The sequence below is a fragment of the Aquarana catesbeiana genome, linkage group LG01, assembly GCF_042186555.1.
Source record: "Aquarana catesbeiana isolate 2022-GZ linkage group LG01, ASM4218655v1, whole genome shotgun sequence".
NCBI classification, from domain to species: domain Eukaryota; kingdom Metazoa; phylum Chordata; class Amphibia; order Anura; family Ranidae; genus Aquarana; species Aquarana catesbeiana.
In genome coordinates this window covers 893,580,405-893,607,928 of record NC_133324.1, presented here as the reverse complement: position 1 = coordinate 893,607,928, position 27,524 = coordinate 893,580,405, and the positions used below count along the sequence as shown (strand labels likewise).

At 43.6% G+C, this 27,524-nt stretch overlaps 1 protein-coding gene across 2 annotated transcripts in view; it reads right to left on the bottom strand.

Annotated features, from left to right (window-relative positions):
• Positions 1 to 819: 819 nt before the first annotated feature.
• LETM1 (leucine zipper and EF-hand containing transmembrane protein 1) overlaps positions 820 to 27,524 on the bottom strand; it is an 88,119-nt gene continuing 61,414 nt past the window's right edge. The window contains exons 11-14 of one of the 2 annotated variants that reach the window (XM_073610924.1): positions 18,995 to 19,129; positions 18,263 to 18,456; positions 13,369 to 13,525; positions 820 to 3,884 (exon numbers count right to left, since the gene is read on the bottom strand). In XM_073610924.1, the coding sequence (XP_073467025.1) occupies positions 3,732 to 3,884; positions 13,369 to 13,525; positions 18,263 to 18,456; positions 18,995 to 19,129 (639 nt within the window). In that variant the 3' untranslated portion in view covers positions 820 to 3,731. The remainder of the gene's footprint in view (positions 3,885 to 13,368; positions 13,526 to 18,262; positions 18,457 to 18,994; positions 19,130 to 27,524) is intronic. The other variant, XM_073610925.1, reaches the window with a different exon arrangement.

Here is a 27,524-nt window from a genome sequence, read left to right as displayed (position 1 = left end):
ACTTGCATGGTATAAGCGATCTGCTGATCGCTGGTGCTATGCTTTACAGGCTCCTGCAACAAAAAATTTGCATTTATTTTTTTAAAGTGAACTTAGCATTTAAACCCTTCTGGAACCATTGTGCTGTGACTTCCCCTACTGTCCCCAACCCAAGGTCCTGGCTTCCCTCCCTTCTGCAAAGGAAGTCTTCTTCAAACAGCAGTATGCAGAATCCAGTAGGTACATTTGACAAACTTTAAAAAAGACATTTGCTGGTTGGGGCTACAAAATATGTTGTAGCTTCCCTTTAACAAGACACACAGTACTGTAATGGTATGAACCCTCTTACGATTTCTCAATACCGTACAACAGCATTAAGTGGAAGTAAAAGAACACCTTTTGTTATTGCTTCCCAGTCATTGGCGTTCAAATCTCAAGGCTCTCTCAATTCTACATTTGAGACCAACATAGTGCTCACATATATGAAAAAAAATAAACCCTTTCCATGAACACTTTCTGCAGATAACATGCCCCGTACCTCTTTATTCCTAGAAATTGGTAGCATTCCTTTTATTACCATTTTACCCACACTCTAGAACAGTGATTGTGAACCTTGGCATCCCACATGTTTTGGAATTACATTTCCCATGATGCTCATGCAGTCCTCAGTGTAGTTGAGCATCATGGGAAATGTAGTTCCAAAACATCTGGGATGCCAAAGTTCACCATCACTGCTCTAGACAGACACAGCTCCAAACAGCACTACAGCTCATGTATCCCACCATTATTCTGGAAGTTCTTTAAAAATAAAGCTGGAGTTACCGAACCTGGACATCAACATTTTTAGATATGTTAGCAGACATTTTTATTATCAGCTGACAGAATTTGCAATTTTAGATCAAGAAAAAATCAGTCTCATAAATAAATTTGTACTTACATACTTGTCAAAATGCCAAATACATTACATTTGTCCATTTTTACATTCAGTAAAAGAAGCTAAGTGCTGGGGGAAGGTGCATCCCCTGAAGGCTTGGACCCACGGCGGTCTATGAATGAGTCAAGCGCTATTGTATTAAAATGTATAGAAATACAATACATTCCCAATGTTTAATTATGCAAAGCACCACAGAACTGTTTCTCAGATAAACAAGTACTTTCCTACTCTAGGTAAGAAGGCAATCTCACAAAAAGCATAAACCACAGTAATACATTCTCTGCCTGCAAGGCAGCTTAGTGAAATTAAATTAAAGCATCAAATATTTTAAAAAATGCCAAAATACAAACACAAAAACAGCAAAGCTGTTAAATTTAAGGGTTTTCCATTCTAAATATAAAGTGAAACACTTCTTTCAACCTCTCTTTAGAGCAATAAGGAGGGTCCATTCTCCCACATCTCCCGTTTCACCTGGCTTAGGATCTACAATTTACTCAGTTACTCAGCAGCACCACCACAGGCAGAATCTGGTAATGCAGCAGAGCCACTCTAGTAACTGATGTTTTACCGTACTAGCAGTTAAAAAGGCTAAAGGGGTTATTGGAGTAGAAGGGAAGGCAAGACAGTTACATACCTTTTAAACATTGCCTTCAACTGCTCTTATAGTTACACGGTTTGTTTTTTTTACTTTTTTCAAACAGTCACATGGCTGCAAGGCTCCAGGGGAAGTATCTGCCTGCACAGCTAGGGAGGTGTCAACTCTTTCAGGGTTGCCAGTGCCTTAGAGCTATGAAAACAGTGGCATAACCTCAACGCTCTAAGAACTGAGTGCGGTTGTCAACCCTTTACAGGCAGGCTTTGCGCTCTTACGACCGCTTAAAGGGCAACTCCACTTTCATAAAAAATTTATATATATATATATATATATATATATATATATATATATATATATATATATATATATAACAACTGTTACACAAGTCATAATAGAATTGAACCTTTCCTTTCCAATCTACAGCTCTGTAGTTTTCTGTAAAAGGCAAAGTGGCAACCTGGAGGCGTTCTATATACAGTGTACAGAACACCCCCCAGAAATGTAATTTCCTGCTTGTGTGATTGTCTCACTGATTTCCCCAGAAGTCTGCACTCAGAAGTCAGATTTTAGGCATCTCCTGCAACAAAAAATGTCATTTTTGGTGAGATACTCTCAAAAGGGAAATCACGTCTAAAGGGATGCAGACCCTGTCACTTTCCTCATTTAAACCCTGCAAGAGCAGCAGCTCATTGATAATTATGTAAACCCAATTACCATGGTGATCAAAACATAGTACAAATGTTTATTGAAGTAATCATATAACAAACGTAATGCTGGGGACACACAGGACCCCCTTTGCCTGATGACGTTGAACTTGCACTTATTGTTAAGTGATCGCTTCAATAAATGTTTGGCGTATATGTTACGGATCAATAGTGTGCTGGTGACATATGTTCTAATCTGGGATACCAAATAAAGTGGAGCTCCACCCTAAGGCCCCATTCACACCTGAGCGTAGTGTTTTCAGGCAGAAAATCGTGCGATATTACCGCAATTTTGCGACAGCTTTTACCGCAATTTTGTGCGGGGCAAAAGGTCACCAATGTAAAAAGCAGAAAGACGCCCAAATCTGCCTAAAAAAAAAAAAAAGGTTCCAGAACTTGTTTGAACTTCAGGCCTTTTTTAGCTTGTGGCTTCAGGTGTTTTGTAGTGGAGATGTGAACCATCTCCATAGAGAATAATTGATTTTTTTTTTTCCCCTCCAGCGTTTTGTAGCTTCAGGCTTCAAGCTACAAAACGCTCAGATGTGAATGGGGCCTAAAGGGGAAGCTCTGCTTATCTGCCTCCTCACCCCCTCCTCTGCCACATTTGGAATCATTTGGGGGAGCGGGTATCTCAGTCGGAAGTTGGGCCCCTTTGCCTCCTTTCCCCGCAGCGACCCAATTACAGAGCGCAGGGTGCTACCCGCATGCGCAGTAGCAAACCGGATCTGAAGCTGCATGGCTTTACTGCCAGTTTCCCTTACCAGAGATGGCGGCAGCACCTGCTTGAAAAATTGGCTTGGGTGAAGACACCGCTAAATTCCTGGACAGGTAAGTGTCCTAATATTAAAAGTCAGCAGCTACAGTATTTGTAGCTGCTAACTATTCTTTTTTTCTGCAGGAGCCTGGAGCTCCACTTTAACCAGCTGGCTGTTAATACAGCACCTTCCTACCTGATCCTGGCTTTTTACAGGAATGAGTACGAAGGGAATATAAAAAGTGCCTAAAGAAAAATAATGGTACAGCCCGATCACTTTGTTTAATTTACAAGATAATAGTCCTGACAAGGCTTACAGGGGGGAGACCCAACCTGCCACTATGTATTGCCCTGAAGCATGGGTCTACTCTACATTTAGACTGAAAAACCCTTTAAGAAAAAAAAAAAAAAAAGGTTTAGAATCCAAAATGTTTGCAGAATTAGCAGTAAACAATTACTCTGCCAACATTCTGAAACTAAACCAAAATGGAGGGATCATAGTACAAAAATAAAAAAAAATATTGTGCTATATGATTTTACAGTTCATCTTCAGGTTTTCATTCAAACAAGATATCTTTAAAAATAAAACGTAGCCGGATGCTGATGGAATGATGGCAGCTGACTTAAACAAAGCCTTTATTTCACCACGTATAAACGGTAGTCGTGAATATGTGGCTCGACAAGGGAGTCACCTCAAAAGCAAAAGAACCTTAGAACATGGTAGCAGCGTTATGAATGTTAGGAGGAGAAATATGTTTGGGGTGTTTAATTCTGTACTTCAGCCATCTGCTCCTTCTCCGCCTTCTCTTTGGCTTTCTCCTTCTCCACCAGCTTCTCCTCCTTCTGTAGGAGCTCCATGATCTCTGCTACCTGTTTGGTGGAAATGTTGATATCTTCCTTGTCAATCAGTTCCACAACCTGAGGGAGCAAGAGAGAAGAACTTAGCCAAATGTTTAAAGATGAACTACAGATATAAATAAAAGGCACAAGTTAATCCAGCTCCGTAATCATGAATACATTATGAGTTTAAAGTGGAACTTTAGTCAGAAAATTCAATCCTGCTACATCACTTCAGGCTGGTCCCTTTTGCAGGTATAGCTATGTAAAATATAAAAAATAAGTGTACACCATTTAAAATCCAGTACTACACGGTCTCATCCAGCTCTGCACATGCTCAGTTCTCTAGTCTTGGCGTTGTGTCGAAAATCAGAGCCACCAGGCTGATCTGCTGACAGCCTAAAGCAGTGATGGTGAACCTTGGAGCTCCAGATGTTTTGGAATTACATTTCCCATGATGCTTAACTACACTGCAGAGTACATGAGCATCATGGGAAATGTAGTTCCAAAACATTTGGGGTGCCAAGCTTCGCTATCACTGGCCTAAAGAATACTAGAGCTCAGGGGCTCTAACTTCAGCAAAATGGCAGCTTTCGGCAAAAACAAACAGGAGCAAAGCTTGAGGCACTTTACAGTACACACCAATTTTGGTACCATAATTATTAACCACTTGCCTACAGGGCAGTTTCACCCCTTCCCAACCAGGCCATTTTACATCACTGTCACACTTCAACCTTGACTTTGTGCGGGTACATCTGAATGATGGGTGCAGCTACAGGCATCATTCAGATATCGGCTTTTTCAGCCAATATCTCAATCAACAGGATCTGCCGGCCCCAGTTTACCATAGTGTCTCTATGATTGTTCGGAGGTCGGGTGTGATTTTATGACATCACGCCCGGCCTCTGCATTCAAACAAACGACGCTGCCTCGGCTTGGAAGCCAAGATCGTTTTTTTTATTTCAGGCTTCCCAGCCTAGAGGTGAGATGTGGGGTCTTATTGACCCAATAATTCACTGTAAAGAGGACCGATCATGCCATATTTCTATTACAAGGGATGTTTGCATTCCTTGTAATAGGAATAAAATTTTTTTTTTTTAAAAGTGTCAAACTAAAAAAAAAAAAAATTTATATATATATATATATATATATATATATATATATATATATATATATATATATATATAGTAAAGCGCCCCTGTCCGCGTGTGCTCGCACGCAGAAGCGAACACATACGCAAGTCCCCCCCCACATATGAAAATGGTGTTCAAACAACACATGAGGTATCGCCGCAAGCTCTACACCTTCTCTGACTCAAAACTTCACCAAAAAAAAAACAGTAAAAAATTTTAAAGCGTCGCCTATGGGGATTTTTAAGTACCGAAATTTGGCGACATTCCATGAGCGTGTGCAATTTTGAAGCCTGACATGTTAGGTATCCATTTACTCGGCGTAACTTCATCTTTCACATTATGCAAATGGACCAACTTTACTGTTTTTTTTTTTTTTTTAAACACATTTGAAAAATTGCTGCGCAAATGCTGTGCGAGATAAAAAGTTGCAACGACCGCCATTGTGTTCTCTAGGGTCTTTACAAAAAAAAAAAAAAAAAACACTTATAAATGTTTGGGGGATTCTATTTAATTCTTTAGCAAAAAAAAAAACTATGATTTTTACATGTAGGAGAGAAATGTAAGAATTGGCCTTGCGCAGACATGCAACACTGAACCCATATGAAATTTTTATCATTATTTTGGAGACAGATCGGGCTGTCTTTTGGTGGCATTTAATCACAACTGAGTTTTTTTTTATGGTTTCATAAACAAATGGAAAAATACCAAAAGCGAAAAAAAAAAAAATATATGTCTGACTGGCACTAATGAGGCTGCACAGATGGGCAATGTTGCAATCTTGAGGCTGCACTGATATGCTGCATTGATGGGCACTGTTCTGCACTGATCATCAGTGCCCCAATTATCACTGTAAATGTCCCCCTGTAACTGGAAAGCCGCTTATCGGTTTTCCTTTCCTCAGACACTGACAGCGCTGAGTAAAAGAAATGCCAATAACCGGCATTTGTTTACAGCTGATCACATGGTAAAGAGCCTACGGCTCTTTACCTTGATCGGTGATGCGCTGTGTCCGGAGGACACAGTTCACCGAACTGCGCGCCCCCGGGGGGCGTGCACAAGCACCGAAGAGGACGTCGTTTGACGTTCAGTCAGTATGGTAAAGCCACCGCCTGGTTGCTGCTGGTAAGCTGCTATAGGCAGGGCAGGAAGGTGTTAACGTGGAATGCATTTTCAACACTACAGAACACAATTTTTTAAGTTAAGTGTAAGGTTCCTCTTTAAGTACCTGAATTTGTTTTAGGTATGAGCCTCTTGCAGTCTACTGTGCAGCAGAGCTCAAAAAAGGGGAGGGAGAAGCAGCATAGGGAATCAAGAGTACTGCAATGCAAAGGAGCATGTAGGTTGGAGGAAAGCGAAGAGAGACAGAGAAATTAGCTCATCAGTCTGCTGCTTTTCAAATCCCTGTCCAGTCACAGGTTTAAGGTAAGACCACCACCTGTAAGTTAAAGAAAACTGCAGCAGAGAAAACCAAATCTGTTTTCCTGATAGTCAGGATTGTTGTGTGTGACAGAATGCTGTTAAACGTAGGACTGGATAGATGGAAATTTTTTGGAAGGCGAAACAGCCCCCATAAAATGTATTTCATCTATATATTTAGCCATTTTGCAGGAGTTCAGCTATGAATAGAAGCAGCCAGTGTTTTACCCAGCAGGGGTATCACTAAAAACAGCTTTTCAGATATAAGCGTAAAAGAGACTGTTATATAATTCACAATGCATGCAAAGGTAAAAAAAAAAAAAAAGTAAAGCTTGTAATTTGTAAAGGCAAATGTACGTGGGACAGCCAGATTTACTCATTACATATGCATGCCCTGCTTCCTGCTTGGCAGTGCTACACAATGACTGTGCTTTACTAGTAAGTTTTATAATGAACATCTATTGGCTGACTAACTGAAGACAACGCACTCGCTATGTGGCTATATGTGACTAGCCACCAGAGTGAGCAAACTCTAAATCAGCCAATCTCTATATTTAATAGCAACTGCAATTATTTTACAAGCATGTCAAATATGAAAGTTACACCAAAAATGAATCAAAAATAAAATATAGATAAAAAGGCAAAACTTTTCAGCGTTGGATAATTTTTTTAGTTTTGAATAAAAGTGCAAAATAATTTGTCAGTCTTTTTTGGGGTCTTTTTTTGTGTCCCAGTTTGAGAGAATCCCTCTTTTACTGATTTCTTTATCGTACATCACGGGACACAGAGCACCATAATAATGACTATGTGGGTTATACGCTTACCTTTAGGTGATTGGACACTGGCAACCAATAGTAAGACGGTTCCTCCCATATAACCCCTCCTACACAGGAAGTGCTTCAGTTTTTTCGCCAGTGTCTTGAAGGTGATGGTCATGGCTGTTGAAGCTCTTCAAGTTTCTTCAAAGAAATGTCCCACTGAGGACGTTATAATCGGATCCATTCGGATGGCTTACTAAGCTAAAGTGGATGGTACCCGAACCTCGGTTCAAGAACGAGGTGTTGCTTGTAATGTGTCCTTTTTAGGCGCTGGACCCTTGTTAAAATTGGTATTCCTGGTCAAACTTGCCCAAGGAAACCATAAAGGGTGCTTTACAGGTCCAGGGGTGTGGACCCCAATATGGGGGACCCGGTCTCTGAAGGTCCCTAGAGGCGCTACCCGCCGTGATGGGGGAAGATTGGGCCTGGCAAGACAGGCCCTGCTGCTTGGGATGGAGAGTACTCCCTTTGGGGCTTTTTTGTATATACATGGAATATATGTATTTCCCCTTGTAAAACTGCTAGTATAACCTTGAGCCTGTGCTAGGATTACAGAGGCCGGTTTGGCGCGCATTTTTAAAATTTTTTGCATGCGAGTGCGCCTCTGCTATCCACGTCACAGGTGCGCGTCAGGGCGCATGCGACATGCGGGTCGCCAATTGCTGATGCGCACGCTCGCTCTCATGCTAGTACTTTTAAAGCGGGGAGCTCTGGCGTGCGCATGGAGGAAGCAGAGCGAACGGTGGGCACGTGAGCCTGGTGGTCTTGGACACAGCAGTGACAGGTTTAAAACTAGTTATAGTTTGTGGGGAGTACTGCCTGTTTCGTTTCCTCGTGTGTAAGCAATGTCTTCCAAAAAACAAGGAGCAGGGAACAAGGCAAGCACAGGGGTAAGAGTCCCTCCACAAAAAACTGGAGACCAACCCCATGCTGATGCAGCCTCAGTTTCTTCTGAAGGACCTGCGGCTTCTGATCTGGCTGAGCCATTGCACTTGTCAGGCATAGTAGCCACTAGTAATGTACCTGCCTCGGCTTATGTTACAAAGGATGATTTGGCATCTGCCTTAGCGGTTCTTGAAGGCAAGATAGCTGGCATGATTGCCTGTAACACAGGGGGGAAGGAAGCGTAATAGATCTCCCTCCCCTGGGCCAAGTGGTGAGTCACTAGAGCCCCAGGATTCTTATAGCCACATGGGTCCAGGTAACCTGGAACCAGAATGGGCAGAGGATCCAGAGGAGGTGGTCATGAACGACCAGGAGGTAGGAGAGGCTGAAATTTCCTCGGCTGAGGATTCTGGCTCTGAGGAGCCAATTACAGCCCCCCATTGCCAGCAATTGTTTATCCAATCTCTAATGGAGATGGTACGAATTGCGTTTAAGTTACCCCCGGTTCAGGAGTCTGCACTTGCTTGTTCCACTGTGGGATCTTTGCGACATAAGCACATTTCCCAAGTCTTTCCCGTGCATCAGTTACTGGAGCAGGTGATTTATGCGGACTGGGAGCATTCTGACAGGATATACTTACCTCCCAAAAGGTTTTGTACCCTATGGAGGAGAAGTTTAGGAAGAAATGGAGCACACCTTTGGTAGACGCTGCCATATCTTCCGTGAATAAAAACTTAACCTGTCCAATGGATAATGCCCAGGTGTTCAAGGATCCGGCTGATAAAAAGCTAGCGTCCTTATTGAAGGCCTCCTTCTCGGTTGCCAGTGCAGCAGTTCAGCCTGCTATTGCAGCTATTGGGATTTGTCAATCCCTAAAGGATCGCTTTAAGAAGATTGTAAAAAGCATTCCTTGCCAGGGGGAATCTGCTGAAGAGCTATCAGAGATCCCTCATGCTTTGTGTTTTGCGGTAGACGCTTTAAAGGACTTAATTTAACAGATGTCTCGTTTTGCGTTATCAGTTCATATGCGCCGAGTATTGTGGCTAAAGAACCGGTCTGCTGAGACACCATGTAAAAGGCTACTTGCTACCTTTCCATTTCATGGAGAACGCCTGTTTGGCGATGATCTGGATAAATATATCCAAAAGATCTCTGGAGGAAAAAGAGTGCCCTGCTTCCTATTAAAAGGAAGGGGAAGCAGCCCTCTTATAAAATTCCTAATCCCCCAGGGCCTGGGCCATCATCCCCAAAACTGTATCGACGGCCTCAGCCGTCTGGGTTTAAAAGACCACAGGGTCAGAAAAAAACCCTGGACCCAAAAGCCACCCAAGCCCAACTCCAAGTCTACCTTGTGAAGGGGCGCCCCCGCTCGCACGGGTAGGGGGCAGGCTTCGGCTGTTTGGGGAGGCCTGGGGAGGAACTGGTTCAAGACAGATGGGCCATTTCCACTGTAAAGAACGGTTACAGAATAGAGTTCCGGGAGGTTCCCCCGAACCGCTTTCTGCACTCAAGGGTTCCGGCGGATCCGGAGAAAAGAAGTTGCCTACTCCTAGCTTTACACCATCTGCGGATGCATGGGGTAATTGTAGAGGTCCCGCACGAAGAAAGATTCAAGGGGTTTTACTCAAACCTGTTCACCGTGCCGAAACCAAATGGGGAAGTAACGCCCATTTTAGACCTCAGGGCTCTCAACTTCTTTGTAGATGTCCGACCTTTCCGCATGGAGTCGGTTCGCTCAGTAATAAGGTCCCTGAGAAAGGGAGACTTTTCGGCATCCATAGACATCAAGGATGCTTACCTTCATGTGCCGATTTTTGGTCCACGCCAAAGGTTCTTACGTTTTGCTGTAGAGGGCAGTCATTTCCAGTTTGTGGCACTACCGTTCGGTCTAGCCACGGCCCCCAAGGTCTCCACAAAAGTTCTGGTCCCAGTACTGGCTTCCCTAAGACCTCAAGGAGTCTCCATAATAGGATACCTGGACGATTTACTTCTAAGGGATTGCTCTCGTCCTACACTAGTCCTAAACGTGTCAAGTACAGTGCGGGTCTTACAACGCCTAGGTTGGGTACTAAATTTGGACAAGTCAGCTCTTTGTCCAACCCAAACCTTGGTGTATCTGGGTCTGGTCTTGGACACCGCCCAAGAAAAGGTGTTTCTTCTGCCCTTATAGGTCGCCTCCATAGTGGAACTTGTACAGAAGGTGAAAAAAGAACAAACACCTTCTGTCCGGCTGCGCATGAGGTTATTGGGCAAGATGGTGTCATCTTTCAGCGCAGTGCCATATGCGCAGTTCCACTCCAGAGTGTTCCAGAACAGTATCCTGAAAGCCTGGGACAAGTCTGCTCGAACCTTGGATCGGCCAATGGTTCTATCTCCACAGGTTCTATGGAACCTCTCTTGGTGGTTAAGAACCAGCAACTTACAAAGAGGGAAATCTTTCCCACCAGTAGCCTGGAAAGTGGTGACCACGGACGCCAGTCTTCTCGGTTGGGGAGCAGTCCTAGAGGAAGCTTACACTAAAACTAGGGAGGAAAGGTGCTTCACTCACTGGATGTGGCGAGAGCAATTAAAGTTTACTTGGAAATGTCAGCTCCTTTTCAGAAGACTGACTCAAAAAAGAGACTGTTTGGCCACAGCGTGTTGCAGGCTGCTTTATAATCTCAGATCCATTGGGTCTAAGGATAATGTGTCCCCCCCTCCTCAGATGCATTGCTTTAGGACATCCCACACAGTCATTATTATGGTGCTCTGTGTCCCGTGATGTACGATAAACAAAAATGGATTTTTAAAACAGCTTACCTGTAAAATCCTTTTCTTGGAGTACATCACGGGACAAAGAGGTCCCTCCCCTCTTTTTCTGGGATTGTCATTGCTTGCTACAAAACTGAGGCACTTCCTGTGTAGGAGGGGTTATATGGGAGGAACCGTCTTACTATTGGTTGCCAGTGTCCAATCACCTAAAGGTAAGCGTATAACCCACATTGTCATTAATATGGTGCTCTGTGTCCCCTGATGTACTCCAAGAAAAGGATTTTACAGGTAAGCCATTTTAAAAATCCATTTTTTACTGAACAGAAGAAAGTCTTACAATTGTGACCTGCTCCAGTAACACTAGTCTAACAGAGGATTTACAGTAGGCCCTGTAATAAAGAATGGAAATTGCATTCTTTACAGTGAGGATCGAAAGTTTGGGCTCCCCGGGTAAAAATGTGTATTAATGTGCATAACGAAGCCAAGGAAAGATGGAAAAATCTCCAAATGGCATCAAATTACAGAGTAGACATTCTTATATGTCAAAAAAAGTTAGATTTTATTTCCATCATTTACACTTTCAAAATTACAGAAAACAAAAAAAAAAAAATAGCGTCTGCAAAAGTTTGGGCACCCTGCAGAGTTAATATCTTGTACTGCCCCCTTTGGCAAGTATCACAGCTTGTAAACGCTTTTTGGAGCCAGCCAAGAGTCTTTCAATTCTTGTTTGAGGTATCTTTGCCCATTCTTCCTTACAAAAGTCTTCCAGTTCTTTGAGATTTCTGGGCTGTCTGTCACGCACTGCTCTTTTAAGGTCTATCCATAGATTTTCAATAATGTTGAGGTCAGGAGATTGTGAAGGCCATGGCAAAACCTTCAGTTTACGCCTCTTGATGTAATCCCCTGTGGATTTTGAGGCGTGTTTAGGATCATTATCCATTTGTAGAAGCCATCCTCTTTTTAACTTCATCTTTTTCCACAGATGGCATCAAGTTACCATCCAAAATTTGCTAAAATTTTATTGAATCCATTTTTCCTTCTACTCGTGAAATGTTCCCTGTGCCACTGGCTGCAATACAACCCCAAAGCATGATTGATCCACCCCCATGCTTAACAGTTGGACAGAGGTTCTTTTCATTAAATTATGTGCCCTTTCTTCTTCAAACATACCTTTGCTCATTCCGGCCAAAAAGTTCTATTTTAACCTCATCGGTCCACAGAACTTGTTTCCAAAATGCCTCAGGCTTGTCTATATGTTCATTTGCAAAGTTCAAACGCTGATTTTTGTGGTGAGGACGTAGAAGAGGTTTTCTTCTGATGACTCTTTCATTAAGACCATATTTGTACAAGTATCTCTTTACAGTGGAATAGTGTACCACAACTCCAGGGTCTGCCAGATCTTTCTGGAGGGATCGTGCAGTCAAACGTGGGTTTTGAATTGCTTTTCTCACAATCCTGCGAGCTGTTCTGTCTGATATTTTTCTTGGTCTTCCAGATCTTGCTTTAACTTCCACTGTTCCTGATGACTGCCATTTCTTAATTACATTCCGATCAGAGGATATTGACATCTAAAAACGCTTTGCTATCTTCTTATAGCCTTCTCCAGCTTTGTGAGCGTCAACTATTTTCAGTTTCAGTTTTCTAGAGAACTGCTTAGAAGAACCCATGGTGCCGATTGTTGGGGCAAGGTCAGATGAGTCTGGTCATTTAAAACCTTTGAGATTGACATCACCTGGTCTTCCCAGACGATGATTGAGAACAATCCATGACACTGGCAGGTCTCAGCTTTGCAAAGGGGGCAGTGCATGCTATAAATTCTGCAGGGTGCCCAAACTTTTGCAGACGCCATTTTTTTGTTTTCTGTAATTTTGAAAGTGTAAATGATGGAAATAAAATCTAACTTTTTCTTGACATATTATAAGAATGTCTAATCTGTAATTTGATGCCACTTGGAGATTTTTCCATCTTTCCTTGGCTTCGTTACGCACATTAATACATATTTTTACCTGGGGTGCCCAAACTTTCGATCCCCACTGTATGGTGCCCATTCACATCAATGTAACATTATGCAGTGTAATTTTTGAAAAGGTGCAGGTGCCTCTTTGGTATAGTATAGAGTTTTAAGACTCAGACTTCAATAGGAGTGCATGTACATGCATTTTTGGCAGAGCCTTGTGTTTAACAACCAGTCTTCTCCTCCTACCATTAAAAAAAAAAAAAAAATATGAATAGAAGTCCTGTGCGTCTTTTGGTCCGTATCAGGTCCGAATACTGCCAAAAATTTGGACTGAAATCAGACCTGAAACTGTGAATGGGGATGCACCGGACTCCTGCTGTGAGCCGCTCCATGCTCAAGTGTGAACCCAGCTCCCCCATTGTGTCTAACCCATTACTAATGCCAAGGTATTTGCTCTATAGGGGGAAGCCTATGCACACATCACAAATAATGGATACAGCCTCTCCAAGTTCAATTCTGTTGTGTAAACTAGACTAAGAGAATTAAATGCCTTTGCTTATTATTTACTATATAGTACAGATCAATGTTTCTATTCCTATAAATACCTTCGCCACATCATCCAGGTCAATCTTTCCATCCTTGTTCTCATCCAGGGCTGCGGCAATCCTCAGCAGCTTCTGTTCAGGGATCTTTTGAATGTGCCTCATGAGGTTGACGAGTTCAGAAATGCTGACTAGATTTTCCCTAAAGGCGAAATATAATCTGTATACAGCAAACAGTTACCGTCATTAAAAAGAGGAAAAAAGAGCAAGCAGAAAAGGGTGAGGGGTGCGTAGAGGCAATTACGCCAGGGATCTCTGATGATTGCTGGTCACAATAGATCTGAAAGTGATCACAAAGACACAACCAAACATACACAAAACAAAAAGCCAGACAACACTCCGCACAATGGACATGATGAGCAAAGATAGTTATACACACCAAAAAAAAAAAAAAAAAAAAAAAAGGGGGTAGGGAAAACTTCAGGGGCCAGTGTGTGTGATGAAGGGCGCTGTCCCCCACGTTGTTTAGTGTGGATAGGGGAATTGATTGATTTCTCTCATTCAGCCCTGCTGGCTGCCTAAACCCTGCCAAAGTTGGTTTGAGGTATGTAGGGATTTATCTCCTCACTCCACGAACTGAATGGAGGGCAGAGGAGCAAGGAAAGGTATGCTAGGAAGGGACTGTCTTATTTTAACCTGTATAGGAAATGTAAAAAGGGGGAAAAAAATAAATAAAAAAAACACCTTTGTTCAGCACCTTCCCCTGTAAATACTGATCTTGATCCAACACCATGCATGAGAGCAGTGGCGCTCTCCTCTCTCCCCCCCTCACTGGACATTAAGGCAGCAGTGGGAGCCATTGGCTCCTGCTGCTGTCAATCAGTCTGAGGAGAGGCGGGGCTGAGCCATACTGTGTATGTCAATAGACACACACACACACAAAACCAGGCTCGAGATCCAGCCCGCACAAGCGGCTGGCGGGGCTAGGGGGTTGTGGTAGAGCCAGGAATGACGGGGGAGGGGGGGTGGGGGACACCCAGAGGAGGATCAGGGCTGCTCTGTGCAAAACTACTGCACAGAGCAGGTACATGTGACTTTTTTTTTTTTTTTGTACGTTTACAATCAGTTTAAGATGGGACTTTCAAAACACAGGCTCATGTGAAACAGTGCAATTACACTAATATCACCTCACTCCGAGATCCCTGCTCGATGGTATTGCCGTTCAGTTTATGTATGTAAGAAATGCACACCAAATCAAAAGACATGGCAATCTACACTTAATTTATATAGAGAGTGATGGTAAATGCAAACACCTAAGCAGATGAGTGAGAGGGATGGGATGCTTAAGCAACGTCTATTCAAATGTATTCCATTCTGTTCTGCACTAAACCCATACACAGCCCTATGATCTGTTCCTGGGACTAAGGAGCAAAGAACAGCAGTCCCTTACAATGCTGTATTCTGAGTGTGAGAAGCACAGTATAGCAGTCTCAGAGAACTCTGTATTTGAGTATGAGGAACACAGTAAGTAGTCTTAGGCTGGACATAGGTGGTTATTTTTCAGTGGGCTGAACGATAAAAATGAACAGATTCATGTGGATCCCTGTAGATCTACATCTGTACAGCCACTGTCCCCATACATGGATTGAAATTCAGCCAGTCCCTGCTGAACCAGCCTAACTTTAATCTATGTATGGTTGGCCATAGACAATGCTGCATTCCAAAAATGAGGAGCACCGTATATTGGTCTCAGACAATGGTGCAGTCCGATGACAAAGCCAACTGCGAGAGCTGCTGTCATATCAGATTTTATACATTTAAAAAGTTACCAGGTTATTTAACGACCTTGTATAACAACTATTCCTCTGAGAGCACAGAACAGTCCTCATCTACTCAAGAGATTACATTTCCATGCACTCAGAATGATAAGAGGTTATTGTGTATAGTGATTTTAAACAAAGATCATCATATACTTAGAAACTATCACAATTTTAAAGCAAACCTAAAGTGTAAAAAAAAAAAAAAAAAAAAAAAAAAAAAAAAAGTAGTTAAAGTGGATGTAAACCGAGATTTTTTTTTTTTTTTTAAATTAAGGCTTGCACAGTATAGGATTTCAGGTCATCTGTGCCCAGTCTTGTGACGAAGAGTTAATCCAGCTCTGAGCAATACTTGTCTTTTTCCAGTGAGATAAAAAAACAGTCAGACAGAAAAATAGATGTCCATTTCTCCCCCTTGCTGTGAGTGATAGGCGATTTACAAATCTCATGTAGGAGCCTGATAGAGACATTGTGTACATGCTGTGTACTTCAGATCCTCTCCTCCTTTCTACTCCAGCTCTCCCAGGATTGGCTGCTCCACACCTCAGCATGATTGAGCATGCTGAAGACATGTGGTGACTTTACTGGGTTTTGACTGGATGTTGGTGATCATGGGGCATAATCCACAAGACCAGCAAAAGTTCAGTGTAAGAAATATTGATGCCTGGCAAAGGGGAGTGTAGAGGTGGGCGGGGGGTCTGACATCACGACTCCACCCACCGAGCTCCAGACAACAGACCCACCCACAGAATCTGCAGTTTTTCGGGTCTCATAACAGACATTTGACAGGTAAAGATACATGCAGGAGGCATGTATATCCTTATAGATAACCACTATGGCAGTAGTTTAGAAAGGCATAGAGTGGGTTTACATCCACTTTAATCCAGAGCTGTCAGCCCATAGTAGGCACCCCCCATAAGCTTTTATGTCATGCCCATTTTCCAATTTGTCTCCTGCTGGGTTCAGGAGTCTGGCTCTGCCCTCTTCAACCCTAAATACTGAATAGGATTGGGAGACTGGACCAGGCTTAATTAGACCTGACATAAAAAAGGTACCTGGGTGTATGCCGAGCGTGGGAGGATTAGCTACTTCCTTGGCACTTTTGGTTTGCTTTAACAGTCTTCAATAAGAAGCACCAATGTTTCGAGTGCCTTATTACAACACTAAAATCCTGATCAGTGCTGCCTAAATGCTGGTTTTCCAGCAAGAATGTTCAATAGAAGACAATCCGTAGGCCGGGTTATGTTTAACAGACAGTGGTACACATGTTTGTCCGGTTCCTGCTTAACCAGCCGGCTTTTGGTACTTGTGTAGTGGGCTTAAATCAAAATCAAGCAATCCCTAAGTAGTAAAGCTGAGCTACTTAACGTGCAGAGATCCAAATTACTGCACAATCCATCTGGTGACTTGTTATTTAAGATTTATTCTTCCAGCGTGAATCAGACTTTTTAAAAGGAAGTACACCTATATTCAGGGTGTAACATGTAACAAATCCACCAGCCCCCCCAACTCCCTGGCTCCCCGATGTCACAGGCAGCAAGGGATCTTCTCCCCCAGCTCTCTGTCAGAATCTATAAAGAACGTGGCTGTGTGGGGCTCCGCCCACCTGGCCATGTCACTCATTCACAGAGTTCTGTGAATTGAAAACTACAAGGTCCAGCAGCCTTTGCGGCTGTTGGGTTGTAGTTCTCAATGAACTACCACTGTGCTGTGGTAGTTCATTAATGCTTCTTGTTCATGTGTAACTGCTTGGCCATAGGATTTAGGCCAAAACGCTTACACACAGAGCCTGCAAGAGCCCTACATAGCATCTACGATCTGCTGAGTTTTCCCGTCCCGCAAGCGCACCACCCCTGTGTGAAAGCACTCGGACTTTCACACTGGGAAGGCACGAGAGGCACTTTACAGGCACTATTTTTAGCACTAAAACGCTTGAAAACTGCCTCAGTGTGAAAGGGATCTAAAAAAAAAAAATAAATGCACATTTTTATACATGCAAAAGGTGCATTTTTTTTTAAAAAGACGAACTTAGCCTTTAAGCTGAAGTTTAGACAAAAAATATCAAGTTTACTACAGCTTTAGTGACCTAATTTACCTGTAATCAAGTATGTATAATGTGCAGGGAGCTGGATCCTGTAGAAATCTTCTGTGCAGTAGAAGTTCTCTCACTGAGCTTCTGGTGCTGCAGGTTTTCTGTAAAACAACCTCCTGATGGGGACCGGCCCCTCCTATTTCCCCACTGAAAAAAGTTGTTTTAGGGCTCATGCACACTGCAGCTAAAAAAAGCTGCTTTGAGCTTTTATTTCAGCTTGAAGAAGCTTGTGCTTTTTTGTACTCTTGTGCACATTTTTTATTGAGCTTCTTGAAGCTCCTTTGAACTTTATTTTTATTTTTTTCAGGTATTTATATAGTGCCATCAATTTACGTATTAATCCCTACCCTCAAGGAGCTTACATTCCAAGGTCCCTAACTCGCATTCATACATACTAGGGACAATTTAGACAGCATCCAATTAACCTACCAGCATGTCTTTGGAGTGTGGGAGGAAACCGGAGTGATTCTCCGTATTGCGCACCACATTGCCCCTTACCACAGCCGGCAACAAAGATCTGTTGAAGCGATGAATCACTGCGGCAGCTCTCCATTGCTGTGATCATCAATGGAGAAGGAGAAAGTGCTCCCTGTCAGGAGCTTATTCACTGCAGTTTCACAGACAACCCAACACTCAACTCTCCCAGCGCTGAAAGTGCAAGAATAGGAAGAGGAACGGGCATCCTTCTATAGATGATTTTTACAGGATCCAGCTGCCTGTACAACATGGGATATACTTCATTAGAGGTAAATGAAGTCACTAAAGCTTTAGAGAATGTTTTTTTTTTTTTTTTTTTTTTTAAGCTAATCTTCAGTTTTAAACATTAATGTAAAATATAGTAACTAGTAATTTTAGCAATAAAAACACTACAGGACAGTAAGTGAACATGGAAGACGTTACAGGTGGAATTGCCTACTCAGGTGATTATCTGTCCTAACCCCCCCGTCCCAACACTGGCTCACCAGTGGTATGTAACACACGAGGCAAATACCAGTGTGCCACTAACATTGTATATTTCCATGGCAAGCACCAATCATCCTGCACTTACCCAACAGGTGGGGCAACACCACTTGGTGCATGCTCCTCCAGTACCAGGTCCTCATTCTCCAGTTCAACGATGATCTTATCGATCTGATTAATCATACGATTAACCCTCTTGGTTAATCTCTTACTGGCCTTCGATTCTTCAACCACCTGGTCTTCCCCGGTCTTAGAAAGCTCCTTCTTCATTTCTTCCAAATCCTTTAAAATCAAGGCGAGCAACAAAACACACTTACTGAATATTAACATTTAATCTGTTCTGTTACTGCCTTCCCATTGCACCTGTAAACACCAACATGTACAGGTACTTTCTCCACCACACAAACATGCAATTGGTCACCCTACCCCCATCCTGCATGGTATTCTTGACCAACAACAAGAGTCTATTGTACCCTTGAACACCAACATGGGCTTATTCAGTTACTGGCCCCACCACATTGCACCCCTAAACACTACCATAAAGTCGATTCAGTTACTGGTCCCCATCATACTGTACCCCAATCACTACCAGGGAGCCTATTCAGTTACTTGCCCCATAACACTGCACCCCTGAACACCAACATGAAGTATGCACAATTATACTCCCCCCTCCCCCATTAATTACACCTCAAACGATACCTTACTGCACCCCTGAGCACTAACATGGAGTATGCATAAACAGTGATATTGCGTGTGCCTGCGCCCCCCCCCCCCCCCCCAATAAATTGCAACCCTGAGTTTGCAGTGGGACTGCCCTTACCTCACTGTACTCCTGAACATCATCCTTCAGCTCCAGGAGTTCTTCCTTCTCCTTTGTCAGTAACTTCTTTTGCTCCATCAGCTTAGTGCAGGCATCACTCAAAATGTCAATTTCCTCCTTTGTTAACTCTTCACCCTGAAAAAAAGACAGATAGTATTACAATTTAAATAAAAAAGATCAAAAAGTCTGCAGGATTTATCAGTACCGGATTTTCCAATACTGCTCTGGAAGGACAGAAAAGAATATATGATCTAGTTAAAATAATTTTTTGAAAAGGTTTTACAGTTTAGTTTTTCCTTTTTTGGTTGTTTAAACAAAACATGAATAAAAAAAACGAAACAACCTCACCAGGGGGCCTTCTCTTCTCATGACAAGCAGTAGGCAACTTCCATTGAGACGTCCATTGATTATCAGTGCAGTCTTGTCAGTGCCGCCTACCAGTACCCATCAGTGCCACCTCATCAGTGCACATTAGTGAAGGAGAAAAATCACCAGTTTGCAAAATTTTATAGTAAAACTATGAAAAAAAAAAAAAAAAGTTTGTTTTTCAGTCTTTTTTTCGTTCATTTAGCAAAAGAATAAAAAACCCAGTGGTGATTAAACACCATCAAAAGAAAGCTATTTGTGTGAAAAAAAAAATTCATATGGGTACAGTGTAGCATGACTGCGCAATTTTTTTTAATCGAAATGCAACAGCATTGAAAGCTGAAAATTGGCCTGGGCAGGAAGGGGGTTAGAGTGCCCAGTAAGCAATGATTAAAAGGTACACTGTAAAATGATCTAGATCCCAAGATTGTAACAAACCGACAGCTTTTGGGAGGGGGAAATTTTTTTTTTTTTAAACACGTGGTCCACCATTTCAAAATAAATCTGGCTATATGGGTGTACATTATCAGTCGTGTGCAACAACATTTAACAAAATGTAATCTTATATCCTGATGTAATACCATGCAGTAATCTGGAGTAAATTACATGGTGCTATAGCACCAAGACTGGATGGTGCTGCCAACATTTGGCACAAATCTTTACATATGCTATGATGAAGAGGATCTGCACAGCCATGTACTTAAAAGGACAACTTCACCTGAAGCTGTCCATTACATTTTCTTTGCAAAGACTGTCTGGTACTAGGGAGGAATGAATAGTAAAGGTCACTGGAATGGGGAGAAAGGTTAAGTATTTAACCAGGTGAGGGTTTACAGTAATTAATCACATATCTACTGGGCACTTTCACCCCTTTTCTGCCCAGGCCAATTTTCAGCGCGTTCACACTTCGAATGACAATTGCGTGGTCATGCAACAGTGTACCCACACAAATACAAATAGGAGCTTTCTTTTGGTGGTATTTATTCAGCACGGATTTTTTTTTTGTTGCTAAAACGAACAAAGACCGAAAATTAAAAAAAAAAAAAAGTTTCTGTTAGTTTGTTATACAATTTTGCAAACAGGTAATTTTTCTCCTTTACTGATGTGCGCTGATGAGGCTGCACTGATGGGTACTAATAGGCAGGCACCGATGAGGAGGCACTGATGAGCAGCACTGTTGGGGCTGCAGATCATCAGTGCAGATGTCCCCTTTCACACTAGCCGGCTACCGGCTCTTCTCCCAGCACTGTGACAGTGTGAGGAAAGGAATGCCAATAACCGGCAAGTGTGTTTACATCGTGATCAGATGTGGTTGGACACAGCCGATCACGTGGTAAAGAGCCTATATAATCGGCTCTTTACCGCAATCAGTGATCCGCTATGCCTGAGGGACAACTTTACTAAAGATGCATTAGAAGTTATTGAATAAAGAAGTGTATATCAAGCCAAAGACATGTTTTTCTACTTTACTACTTTTGGATAGAGCGCCTAAGAATTAAAACCTCTGTTGGGTTTTTACTGCTTTCTGCTCTGCTAGAAAGATTTCCCCTCACTTCCTGTCCTGTTAACAGGGGTTTCACTAAACATGAAACTAGGAAAAATTTGCAACAAGGACTCTAACAGAAATAAAAACCTGAGATGGGGTTTTATCCTTTTCCAAACTCTATTAACCACTTGACCTCCAGAAGATAAACCCCCTTCACGACCAGGCCATTTTTTTCAATATGGCAAAACTGACAATTGCGCGGTCATGCAACGCTGTACACAAATAAAACGCATTTCCTTTTTTCTTTTGATCACCTCAATTTTTTTTTCGCACTATAAACCAAAAAAAAAAAAAAGGAAGAAGATTTTATTACTTTCTGCTATAATACAAATACAATAAAAAAAATAAAAATCGAATTTCTTCATAAATTTAGGTCAATATGTATTCTGAAAATCCCAAGCAGCATATATTGGTTTGCGCAAAAATTATAGCATTTAATCTATGGGATATTTTTATTTATTTATTTTTACTAGAAATGGCAGCGATCAGCAACTTATAGCAGGACTGTGATATTGTGGCGCACATTCTGACACTTATTTGGAACCAGTGACATTATAGTGATCAGTGCTAAAACTATGCACCGTCACTGTATTGACACTGGCTGGAAAGGGGTTAAACATCAGGAGGGATCAAAGGGTTTATACAAAGAGGGTGCCTCCATCTGAGGTTTATTAATCAAGTAAATGTCATTTTGGATGAAGAGGAATAGAAAAAAAAGAAAAAGAAAATGCACTTGCTTGAATGGAGGTGGTTGTAGTTAGGGATGAGCCCCATGTTCGATTCGAACATTGGGTGTTCGCCGAACAGCGAGCAATATGCGGTGTTTGTGGCAAATTCGAAAGCTGCCGGAACACCGTTAAAGTCTATGGGACACTAACATGAAAAATCAAAAGTGCTCATTTTAAAAGGCTTATATGCAAGTTATTGTCATAAAAAGTGTTTGGGGACCCGGGTCCTGCCCCAGGGGACATGAATCAATGCAAAATATTTTTTTAAAAACGGCCGTTTTTTCAGGAGCAGTGATTTTTTTAATGCTTAAAGTGAAATAAAAATGAAAAATATTCCTTTAAATATCATGGCTGGGCGGTGTCTATAATAGACTGTAAAGTGGCACATTTTTGCCGTGTTTAGAACAGTACCGCAGCAAAATGACATTTCTAAAGGAAAAATTGTCATATAAAACTGATGGCGGCTGTAATGAATTGTGGGGTCTCGGCAATATAGATACAGATAATTGAAAAAAAAAAAGAGGCATCCCCCAGGTCTATTACCAGGCCCTTTGGGTCTGTATGGATTTTAAGGGGAACCCTGCGCCAAATTTAAAAAAAAAAAAAAAAATGGCATAGGAGTCCCCCCCAAAATCCATACCAGACCCTTATCCGAGCACGCAACCTGGCAGGCTCCAGGAAAAGAGGAGGGGGACGAGAGAGGGCAGGGCGACGTACCGGGTGACACCACCCCCCTCTGATGCCACAGAACTTCCCCATGGCTTCTCCGTGGCGTCAGAGGGGGGCGGGGCCACCGGTGACGTAAACGGGTGACCCCGCCCCTATCTGACGCCACAGGGAAGCCCGTCAGGGGGGGGGGGGGGAGGTCACCCGGTACGTCACCAGGCAGCCCCACCCTCAGTTATATAAGAGCTGTCACAGCGAAGACGCGTCAGACGGTGGGAGCCTCCCATTGAGGCGGTTGGTGCTGGCTTTTCTTTTTTGGTCCGTCGGAGCGGCGTGAACTTACTTCGTGGGACATTTTTTTTAATAAAGGACTTGTCCCAAGCTGTGTCTTGTCTTTTGTACCATTTTGACACTTTTTAGTGAAATAGTAGGGGTCCATTTGTACCCAGTTACCAATTCACATGGGGGGGGGGGGGATGGGCTGGGATCTGGGGTCCCCTTGTTAAAGGGGGCTTCCAGATTCTGATAAGGCCCCCGCCCACACACCCCCACAACCACCAGGCAAGGGTTTTGGGGATGAGGCCCTTGTCCCCATCAACATGGGGACAAGGTACTTTGGGGGACTACCCCAAAAGCACCCTCCCCATGTTGAGGGCATGTGGCCTGGTACGGTTCAGGAGGGGGGGGCGCTCTCTCATCCCCCCTCTTTTCCTGCGGCCTGCCAGGTTGCGTGCTCGGATAAGGGTCTGGTATGATTTTTGGGGGGACCCCTATGCCTTTTTTTTTTTTTTTTTGTTTAGGCGCAGGGTTCCCCTTAAAATACATACCAGAAAATGGTCTGGTATGGATTTTGGGGGGGACCCCACTCCATTTTTTTTAATTTGGCGCAGGGTTCCCCTTAATTTCCATATCAGACCCAAAGAGGCTAGTATGGATTTTAGGGGGACCCCCACGCAATTTTTTTTTTTTTTATTTTGATTTGGGGTTCCCCTTAATATTAATACCAGACCCAAAAGGGCCTGGTAATGGACTGGGGGGGGGGGGAACCCATGCTCTTTTTTCCAATTATCTGTATCTATATGGCCGAGACCCGACAATTCATTACAGCCGTGATCAGTTTTACCTGATGACATTTCTAAAGGAAAAATTATTTTGCTGCGGTACTGTTCTAAACATGGGAAAAATGTGCCACTTTAGAGGCATACTATAGACACCCCCAGACACGATATTTAAAGGAATATTTCATTTTTATTGTTTCACTTTAAGCATTAAAAAAAAAAAAAAAAAAATGACTACTCCCGAAAAAACGGACGTTTTTCAAAAAAATATTTGCATTGATACATGTCCCCAAACACTTTTTGACAATAACTTGAATATAAGCTTTTAAAATTAGCACTTGATTATTCATGTTCATGTCCCATAGACTAACAGTGTTCATGTGTTTTTTGCCTGTTTGCATGTTCTGCTGCGAACCGATCAGGAGGGTGTTCTGCTTATCCCTAGTTGTGTGTGTTGTCCTGGGGAGTATCTGTGACATTCAGGCGGGCAGCAAGTAATGGAGCGAGTTGGAGGCAAAGCAGTAGCATCTGGAGGGTTTCAGGATAGCTAGGATCGTGTGTTGGGGGGGTGGGGGAAGCTGGAAAGCAAGGAGGACAGTGTGACAGCTTCCTTGTCCTGTAACCTTTGGTCTGCGTTTGTTTCATTGGCGGCTCTGGTTTTGCAGGGATCTGGAACGCAGACTATCCCGGAAGTGTAGCGGCGTCCAGGTCCAGTACGCCCAGCTGGTCCACGAGGATGACATCAGCACATTGGTGGTGGTGGGTGTTACGTGTTTCAGGGATCCGCCCCTTTGTCAAGCCTAGCATGAAGGGAGATTCTGAGTGCAATTCATTTAAAGAGGAGAACGTCAGCGGGATTCTTAGTGGAGTATTGCCTCCTGGTGTTTGGACTGTCAACTCTTCCTCTGTGTATAACTACACAGATAGGAGCTTACACTGTCTGATGGGTAAATTATCACATCAATGAGGAGTGTATAAATCTAATCTCTCAAAAAAAAATATATATATATATATATATATATATATATATATATATATATATATATATATATATATATATATATATATATAAAACTAATGAAAAAGTTTTTTTAGGAGAATTAAAAAGGTTGCAAAAATAAAAAAAATAAGTGAATTAAAAAACTTTAATTTAGACGAGTCCAAGTAGATCCTAAACAGGACAAAAAACATAAGATGCAGTGAAAGGATTAAAACAGCATATAAGATGCATGTAGAAAAACACATGAGATTTGCCTATTAAAATGCAAGTTATAATAAAAATAGAAAATGTTGAATAAAAGAAAAACAAAAAAACAATGCATGTCAAAACCCATGCATAAGAAACGCATGTAAACTATGTATGTAAAGACTCAAAAATGGAATGGATGAAATGCAGAATGCCCCAAGGGTTCCTTCGGAATTGATCTCGTTGTGTGTAAACGCATATGTGTGGGCAATTGTGTTGATATCGATTGAGGGGGTCTATAAGTTGCCCTAACAAATAGTGGATGCAGTGGCGGCCCATTCATAGTGACCGGGCTCTGGCGGTAGTCTATGGGAAGCTTCCCAGCCTACAATCAGCTGATTGCAAGCTGGGAAGTTGATTTGCCCACGTTTATGGAGTGTCTGGGGCGCAAGCGATGAGCCCGCAGACACTCCCCCATTCTCCAATCTCCAGTGATTTGCCATTGCGGCTCCTGTTCTTTTATTTTAATGGCCGAGACCGGAGGACAGTGGGCGGTGCTTTTCGCGACACTTCCGGTTTCTCGGCTCACTGTGTTTGGAGTGAGTGGAGGAGTGGACTGAGATGGACCGGCGCTGCGTGGTGACTGTGGAGTGAAGAAGGAATGACTGACTCCTGAGCTTTGCTGGCCCATCTTCTCTAAGGTATGTAAACCGCCGCGGGCCTCAGGGTGTGTCAGGCTGTTGTAACGGAAGGTGTCTCTCTCTTTCTCTCTCCTCCCATCCTAGCTAGCTCGAGCTGACTCACTCAGTTTGTATGTGGCCGCGGCACGTGAGCTTCCCCTCTGCTCCGCAGTCCGCACAGGCTAATCCCTGGAGGACTGGACCCTTCCCACACGGTCAGTTGGTTCCCTTCCCTGCAGTGCTTTGCCCCCCTCTCATTCTCTCCACTCACTCTGAGTGACTGGGGGGTCTGTGCTGGTGATGGGGGGGATGCAGACTGGGAGGTGGGAGGAATTGTGCAGACTAAGGGGGGGGGGGTGAATTGTGCAGACTAGGGGGGGGGGTGAATTGTGCAGACTAGGGGGGGGGGTGAATTGTGCAGACTAGGGGGGGGGGGGGGTGAATTGTGCAGACTAGGGGGGGGGGATTGTGCAGACTAGGGGAAGGGGGGGGATTGTGCAGACTAGGGGAAGGGGGGGGATTGTGCTGACTGGGGGGGGGGTATGGGATTGTGCCGACTAGAGGGAAGGGGGGAGGGGAATTGTGCAGACGGGGGGAAATTGTGCAGACGGGGGCGAAATTGTGCAGACGGGGGGGTGATTGTGCAAACTAGGGAGGGTGATTGTGCAAACTAGGGGGAGGGGGGGGTCATTGTGCAGACTGGGGGGGTCATTGTGCAGACTGGGGGGGTCATTGTGCAGACTAGGGGGAGGGGGGGGGGGTCATTGTACAGACTGGGGGGGGGTCATTGTGCCGACTAGGGGGGGGGGGCATTGTGCCGACGACTAGGGGGGGGGGGCATTGTGCCGACTAGGGGGGGGGCATTGTGCCGACTAGGGGGGGGGCATTGTGCCGACTAGGGGGGGGAGGGATTGTGTAAACTAGGGGGCGGGGGGGGCGGGGGAGGGATTGTGTAAACTGAGGGGAGATTGTGCAGACTGGGAGGGGGGTGGGGGGAAGGGCAGTGTGCAAACTGGGGGAGGGGGGATTGTAGAGACTAGGGGTAGGAGGGATTGAACAGACTGAGGTGGAATTGTGCAGAATGGGAGGGGGTGGAGAAGTGAGGAGAGCAGCGCAGAGGACACTCCCGGGGATTTGGAGGCAGGCAGGGCACACCAGGGAGTCGGGACGCACGTGACTGGCTCAAGTTGTGGGGCTAGACACTGGTTTGCGACAACTTGACCCCAGGACAAAGAGCATCGCACCCCCCCCCCCAGGAAGCCATGCAAGGACCTGCTGAGCTGCCATTGCTGATGTGAGAGACCCTGACACAGCTGACCCCCCACATCAGGCTGCATTGATGGGTACTAATAAGGTTGTATTGATGGGCACTGATGAGGTGGCACTAGAAGGCACAAATGAGACGCCACTGGTAGGCACAAATGAGACGGCACCGATTTGCTGCACTGATGAGGCTGAACTTATGGGCACTGATAGGCTGCTCTGATAAGCAATGGACACTGCCCTACTGACACTGTCCACAGCCAAATATCTATAGAAGAGGTTTCCACCATCCCTGTTAAGTTTGCAGTAATTTTTTGTGTGTTGTTTCAGTGTGATGTTTATTATATGTATCTTTACATAGACACTTGCATTTGGCAGAGCCTTACCTATCTCCTTTAAACTTACCCAGATTGTCATTTGACAAAATTCAGGTACTGGATTGATCATTGTGGAAGGAAACAATTTCTCAACAGCATGAAGGAAAATTTGGTTTTATCATTGAAACAATTACCCTTCACAAGGCGTCCTGATAAAGAGAAAAAGAGGATCAAGGAGCTTGGACAGATCGACCAAACTGGCAGATTAAATCAGCAGTCGCGTGATCGTGGTCGAGTTTACACTCAGAGCTTTCCCCCGCAAATTATCAGACACGGAGTTGGCTAGCTGGATATGATGTGAGTCATGCCTTTTATGGTTTTCCCTGTTTGCCATTTGAAAGTCCTGGCACCGACAAGTGGACAAAAACAGGGGTTTCCGACTTAAAGCATCTCAGTGAAAAGTGCAAGCAGCATGAAAGTACCCGAAGCCATCTTGACAACGCTCTGAAGCTCCAGTTTTTTATGAAGCATGGCATTGTTGAACAGCTAGATGCAAGCTACAGAACTGGAATTAGAAGGCACAATGAAGAGGTCACAAAAAAAAAAAAAAAATTTGACACATCCTGTCTAGAATAATAGACTGTGTAAAATTTTGTGGTGCATTCAAGCTGGCTTTGCGTGGCCATGGACGAGAGTGAGAGATCAGAGAATCCCAGGATA